This window comes from Clytia hemisphaerica, unplaced genomic scaffold, assembly GCF_902728285.1.
Source record: "Clytia hemisphaerica strain Z4C2 unplaced genomic scaffold, Clytia hemisphaerica genome assembly, whole genome shotgun sequence".
NCBI classification, from domain to species: Eukaryota; Metazoa; Cnidaria; class Hydrozoa; order Leptothecata; family Clytiidae; genus Clytia; species Clytia hemisphaerica.
The window spans coordinates 817,546-824,578 of NW_027103744.1; the positions used below are offsets into that span (position 1 = coordinate 817,546).

General features: G+C 35.2%; 1 protein-coding gene across 2 annotated transcripts; it reads left to right on the forward strand.

Moving 5' to 3' along the window:
• The first annotated feature begins 1,942 nt into the window (after nt 1–1,942).
• Nucleotides 1,943–4,707, forward strand: LOC136805323 (uncharacterized). 2 transcript variants are annotated; one of them, XM_067061911.1, is made up of 4 exons: nt 1,943–2,447; nt 2,998–3,203; nt 3,764–4,024; nt 4,432–4,707. In XM_067061911.1, the coding sequence occupies exons 1-4, from the start codon at nt 2,111–2,113 to the stop codon at nt 4,456–4,458; spliced, it is 831 nt and encodes a 276-aa protein (XP_066918012.1). In that variant the 5' UTR covers nt 1,943–2,110; the 3' UTR covers nt 4,459–4,707. The 2 variants fall into 2 exon arrangements, with proteins under 2 accessions (XP_066918012.1, XP_066918010.1); XM_067061909.1 differs by lacking the exon at nt 4,432–4,707 and having other exon boundaries at nt 3,764–4,422.
• The last annotated feature ends 2,326 nt before the right edge of the window (nt 4,708–7,033 follow it).

A 7,033-nucleotide genomic window follows, 5' to 3' on the forward strand; every position in this document is an offset into this window, starting at 1 on the left:
CTTGCTCCTTTTAACTTCCTTGTAGCTATATCCTTGTTGATGCCAAGTCAACGAAAACCCGAGTTACAAAAACCTGAAAAATTTTAACGCCATTTATTATTCTGTAACTCGGAAAAGTTTATCGTGGCTCTCTTTCTACTTTGAGTGTTTTAAGATTTTCGAGTTAAGTAACTCGAAAATTTACTTTACAATATAGTTTTAGATTTTATTTTTCAATATGTTATTCAAAATTTAAATATTATACTTGAATTTTCGAGTTATCTTTGGGCTACACTATAAATCGTCCAAATCCTATAATTCATATTATATATTATGCTCGCAATCTTCTACCTACTTTGTTAAAAAATTTATTTTAGACCAAATTTTCAACATTAAGAAAATTTTCTTTTTTTCACATATATTACCTACATCCCTGAATCAAAGACATCACCGACATATTGTGACGGAGGTCTGGACTAGAGCTGCTTAGGGTGGAACAGTTATGGAGTATTAGTTGTAACAGAACCTAATTATTTTGTAGTATTTTTCCATTTGTGAGAAAATCAGAAGCAACGCGATTGTAATTGACCAGTTAGTGGCAATACCATTTTTTTAAGATTTGGCATATTCTTTTTGCTATTGACATTTCTCGATAACTGAGTCACAAGTGTTTGATTTGATCTTTTTACAGGGTTATACATTATACGCCCTTCTCACAGTGGGGATAGAAATAACGGGCTGAAACTCAATGGGGATAGATATTACCATATTTTTTATAGCTGGGGATTTCAATTCTTTTGTTTTCAAGTCAGAAAATTCAGTGAAGATGGGGAAAAAAGCATCATATTCTGCAGTGAGGATTGGTTTATTTGATTATTTTCAGCGAGGACAAAAATTGGAGGATAATTTCCACCGGGGACCATATTTTGGACATATTTTCCAGTGAAAAGGGTTCCGATTGGGTCTGTGAGAAGGGGATGTTACATCGATAGGCATGTCCAACTTTGATACTCACCCCTTGATAGTTTTCAATATTAATCTTGAATATATTTTTATTTCTATATAGTTTTAAATTCTCATATATTATAGCTTAAGAATAAGATTTTTGTTTGGATTAGTTCGTAACAAACCTACATTGACCCAACGTGTGCCTAATAGTTTCGATTTTGAATAAGCTTTAGAAATATTTTTATAACAAATCACTTAAAATTGATACTCTATATTTCAAACTGAGCAGCTTAATTTACAAAATCATAAAAAAACAATTTTTATGTTTTAACTAACTGGTGTTAAAGATTTCAAAGATTAATTTCCGAACGATTTCTATTGAAATTTTGAATCCGTACACTGGGAAAAAAATAATCGTTTTTATCCTGTACGAGTTTGCTAGGTACTTAACAAAGAAAACATTAATTTCAAATTATTATATAGTTTAAGCGGCCCTACGGATTTATTAAAATAATATAAGATAATTACAGGCGCACGATTTTTTGTAAAAGAAATTGATAAAAATGAAAAAGAAAGATAGAGAGAGGAAATGATCGATAAAATTGTTACGGATAAAGGAAAATAAAATACGATATTTTCATTGATAAAAGAATTCCCCCACATGACTTATTGTTGTCGACACCCCTACACACGCTTATTCATAAATTTTGTTATTCACACATACTAAAAAGAGTGTGTAAAACATTCCGATAAAATCCAAACGTCTGGACTTAATTCCGATTTTTCCACGATCCTATATACCCCTTTTAGAGATAAATTCTTTAAGTCCGCTTTCTAATTGCGAGATAAACAACCGAAAAAAATGAAGAAAACAAAGAAACTACCAGAAACAATAGATTTTGAACGAAAGGGCGAATAAAAGTATTTTATCATAAAAGGAAAAAATGTTTTTTAATTGTTTAAATATTATATATTTATTTGTTCATTTATTCATTGTCTTCAATTAACTGGCTCTTAAACACTTGTTCAAATACTACTCAAAGATGGGGGTTAAATACATTTATTTTCAACATGTAAATATATTTGATATATAACCCCCTGATGAGTTGATCGAACTCGTAAACGTATAAACACGGCAACAGAGCCCTCTAAACCATCATTCGTCAAACATCCTTCCACGACAATGGATAGTAAAGAAGAAAGCGGAACACAAAATGACACCATCCCATCACCGGATAGTGTAGACTACGGATGTCCGTGCTGCCAACCAAAGCGACGCTATCCACCGCCACCTTGGTACCATCAACACTACTCTTCATACCACCATCATCAACATAGACCACCCTCCACGGAAGGATCACGCTGGCCATTTATCAGCCCACCACCACCGCTGCCACCGAGCAGTTCTCCACCGCACCGCTCTCCGCCCCCTCCACCGACGGCCATGAAAGGATGTTGCGATAAGAGAACTTGCTATACACCGCTTCATCACCAGTTTCACCACCATTCACCGCATTACGGTAAGACATAATCATTTCCTGTTTTTATTTCTACGACTACTTAGTTCTAATTCAGACGGACTAACTCCTGCCTTGTTGGTATGTTTATATGGATTTTCGGAACGCGCACGGGAGTTTCTTTAGACCAAGTTATCGCGGATGTTACAGTGATAGGGTGGAAAATATTATACGCGCCCAGAGTTAACAGCCACTATGGTGGCAGACGGAAAAAAAGCGGTAGAGTTTCGAAGAAACTTGCAATTTCTAACTCTTTTCGGCAAAAAACTCGTTTTTGAATTTTCTTTGGCTTGGGGCTTATTTCTTAGATAGTGATTTGTCTTAGACTTTAGCATAGTCTAGATTTTACTGAGCCCAAATTCTTGTACGGAATTTTCTTACACGTACTCAGGGGCTTACTTCTGATCTTTTAAATATAAATGAGTGACGAGGTCATATAATTTCATGTTTAATGATGTATTCCTTATAATAGCTTTTATATAGTTGTTTTTACTCGGCAATGTTGTCGAGCTCGAGTTAATTTTTTGAATTTATGATTATTTTTTTTCAACAGATACCTTCTTCGGCCACCACGACATGTCAGAGCCGTTAGCGCAATTTCATCGTCAAAAACGTTTCCGTCGTATGCGCATGCGTACTAACTTTACGTCATGGCAACTGGATGAATTAGAAAATGCTTTCCAAAAGACTCATTACCCAGATGTTTTTATGCGTGAAGAACTTGCCATGAAATTGCAATTATTGGAATCTCGTGTGCAGGTTAGTTCACTGTCATTTTTTACGGAATCTGTTTATTTTTTATTTTGTTGGGTATATTCGAAACTATTCCTTGATAGACCTTTTCATAAATCACGTTACGAACATCAGTTGCCTCGTTTTCAAACGATTGCTATGGTGATTATGTCCCTTGAGAGATTAAATGATTTTTATATGAATAGAAAGTAGTTTTAATAAAATCCGCTGGGAGTAAATCACCTTGACAATAATTTGCTTGGGATTTGAAGTTCTCATATTTTTGTTTAGTAATTTTAACTAGCATTTTTTGATCTGGATTTGCATTATTCATGTGGCATCGATTTGAGGGTTTTATTTTCAAACGGGAGATGCCGAAATATCTGGTTTTCCGGTTTTACTTTCTTTTCTTATGGCAAACTTACCATAAAGCTTGGTTCCTACTCTGATTTTCTAAATAGCAAAGCGAAAGTTCTGGCACTCTGTATATTTGGCTAACTTTTACTAGCGAGACCCTAATTATAAACATATGATACATATTCTGAAGATTATTATGTTGTATCATTTTAAAATTGCTTTACCGTTAGGTTTGGTTTCAAAACCGCCGTGCAAAATGGCGTAAACGCGAACGTCACATCGAAGATGGCGGAGGCGCAACGGATAAAAACAACAACGAAAAAGATGACGTCATTCAAGATGCCACGAAAGATCAAAGTCCATCTTCAAGTCCATTTTCATTGGTTGACGAAAACGATGTTTCTGATCGGGAAATTGATATCACAATGGCTGGAAATCGGGAAAATCGGGTTGACGAAAGAAGAATCCCGATTTCGAAATCAACACACGAGGTATCGAAATCACATAATTCGAGTGGTAAAAAACAGTTTTGCATCGAAAACATTCTGACGGATAAGATTTCGAATAATAAGAAATTTCAACAATCGTCTTCAAACATACACACAAAGACTGAGTATGAGCCAATCATTATCTCAACTCGATTCTCTGGAGACTCTTTAACCCATCCACATCAATATTGTGAAAGCCCATCACCTGTTAATAGTTGTGGCGGGGTAGCTACATCTCATAAATTTGAAAAGTAACAGCTATTTTAAAAGTAGAACAAAAATTATATAAGAAAAATCCTTATGATTTATCCCACTAATTACTTGATTTCTTAAAAACTACTAATGCCACGAAGAACTTTTGCTTAAGAAAATTACATTTATTTAAGTTTTAAACTTATAATTATTTATAGGTAAATTTTATCGAGTGTCGACAATAACCAAAGATCAATGGTTCTTTTCCTGGACTTTGCATCTTTTAAGATGTCAGTGAAGCTTGCAGAATTTGTTGCTCTTTATGTCTGAATTTTTAGACTTTGAAATAAAGTTTTTCATGTAAATACTTGTCAATAATTAATTTAACGTATTATGAAACAGATTTTAATGAGTGTAATTAGAAGAAAATGTTTAAAGAATAAGTTTTAAGTACACAAACCTGATTTTAACCCGGTATGCCCGGAAAAAACAGCGGAAAGATCAGTTCCCCATTATTAATGAGATGTTCAGTCCATTGAGTTTCAAGCCCAAAGGGCTAGAGGCGAGACTCCTGGATGGGAAATGAAACCAATTATTTCCCATCCAGAACGCCCGCGCGTAGTTTTACACAAACGCAGGATTGATACTAAAATATATCGCTAGATTTAAAAAAATGTTGTCCTCCAAAACAAAGAAACCACTAGATACAATCCGTCGTCATGATTACGGCGCGTTCTAAGCGCGTTTTGGATGGGAAATAAGTGGCTTCAATTTCTCTTGCCTGAGAAGGGTTAAAGTTTCGCCTCTATCCCTTCGGGCTTGAAACTGAATGGTTCAGCCAGCCTACGGTATGGAGTGAGGGCATTTAATTGAGTTCAGTGCTCGACATGCCAAATGAACAAGCAGGACCAGGAAGACAAAGAAATGATAGACTTTTTGGTTCCTTTCGAAAAAAAAATTATATTTTAAAATCCATTTCAATCTTTTTTTATATATATACTTTTTTAAATTTTTGGTAAACTGTATCATAAAAAACTTGCTCGAGTTCACCACAAACCTCTCCAAAACGTGAAAGGGATTTAGGCGGTGAAAATATTTTTCATCAAACTTCAAAAGACCTCTATACAAAAAAAGTCGACTAAATCCAATCTGTAAAATAACGTTGACATCGGTTTGCAGTGAACCCTTTTCAATCATAAAAACACAAACTTAGGGAAAATCGATTTCTTTAAAAAACTGAGATGAGGGGACAAGCAAAGGGTCTCGCGAAGCATACAAAAAAGATAGAAAATGTACAATTTATATACACTAAGAAAATATAAGCTAAAACCTTTTTTTGCTGTTTATGAAAATCCAGTCGGACCAGTGAAGCGTTTGGCTTTACCGAGTTTTCTCTCAATCCTTTTTAAGTTTTGTAAGAAAACGCAAAAACAACAAGCAACATGCTGAATGGACCTACCTGATGATGAAACTTAAATAGCAATAAGGAGAAAAACAATCATTAAGAAAATATAGCGCTTAGCGAAAATGCATTAAATGTCATCATTGATTGTTGATGGGGGGGGGGGGGAGGGGTTTAGGGAAAAAAGAAATAGAAAGTTCCGGTTGCAGAATTGCAAAAGTTTTATTGACAATTGGATCATGCTTGATGGTGGCATTGTTATCAATAATTTTTTTAAGTGAAAAAACAAAGAAATGTATAGAAAAAGCCCAATTCAAATCTGCAAAAACGGCGATTTCCGGCATATTTCCGGCATTTTCGGCCGGAAAAATTTTTTTCTCAAAAATCAGACTCGACAATGATTTGGGCATTGTTAATACGCATCTTTGAGCAAAAAATCAGAAAAAACTAATGATAAAATCTCGAGAAAATGCCAAAAAACCTGTTTTTCCGGCATATTTCCGGCATTTTCGGCCGGAAAATTTTTTTTTCCAAAATCGGGCTCCGTCACATTTTAGGTATTATCATTTTGCATCAGTGTGCAAAATTTCATAAAAAAATATAAAGTACAGCTCGAGAAAATCAAGAAATACCGTTTTTCCGGCGAAAATGGGCTGCACCGGCGATTTTTAGAAAGTTCCGGCTTCAAAACTCAGTTCTATTGACGATTGAACCATGCTTCATGGTGGGCATTGCTATTAATAATGTTTTTGTGTGAAAAAACAACGAAATATAAGGAAAAAGTCCGATGAAAATCTGCAAAAATGGCGATTTCCGGCATATTTCCGGCATTTTCGACCGGAAAATTTTTTTTCCCAAAAATCGGACTCGGCCAAGTTTTGGGCATTGCTAATACGCATCTTTGTGCAAAAAATCAGAAAAAACTAATGATGAAATCTTGAGAAAATGCCAAAAAACCGGTTTTTCCGGCATATTTCCGGCATTTTCGGCCGGAAATGATTTTTTTTCGAAAATCGGGCTCCGTCACATTTTGGGCATTACCATTTTGCATCATGGTGCCAAAAATCAAAAAAAACTAATGAGCCAATCCTGAGAAAAGCTGGTAACAGACGGACGGACGAACAGACGAACAGACGGACATCGGTTAATTTATAGGACCTCTACCCCACCGGGGTAGGTCCAAAAAAACTGTATCAAATTCTTAAGGCTATATATAATACACGCATACTATGAACAAGCTGAGAAAGGAAACATAAACTGGATAAAACAGAATTCTTCAAATCCCGCGCTAAAGTGGAAACCGTCGTTAAATATTCAAGGCTCGAAATAACGATTTCAAGTGGGTCGGACAAAATGTCCGATCAGGATTGCTTTAGCCTGAAAATTACGATTTTTGGGTCGGACATGAAGCTATTTGG

Excerpts from the sequence above, each read along its gene's own strand:
- LOC136805323 (XM_067061909.1), top strand. The coding sequence starts at position 2,111 with ATGGATAGTAAAGAAGAAAGCGGAACACAAAATGACACCATCCCATCA. Across the intron at positions 2,448-2,997 it reads CCACCATTCACCGCATTACG|ATACCTTCTTCGGCCACCAC; the intron begins GTAAGACATAAT and ends TTTTTTCAACAG. Across the intron at positions 3,204-3,763 it reads TATTGGAATCTCGTGTGCAG|GTTTGGTTTCAAAACCGCCG; the intron begins GTTAGTTCACTG and ends CTTTACCGTTAG.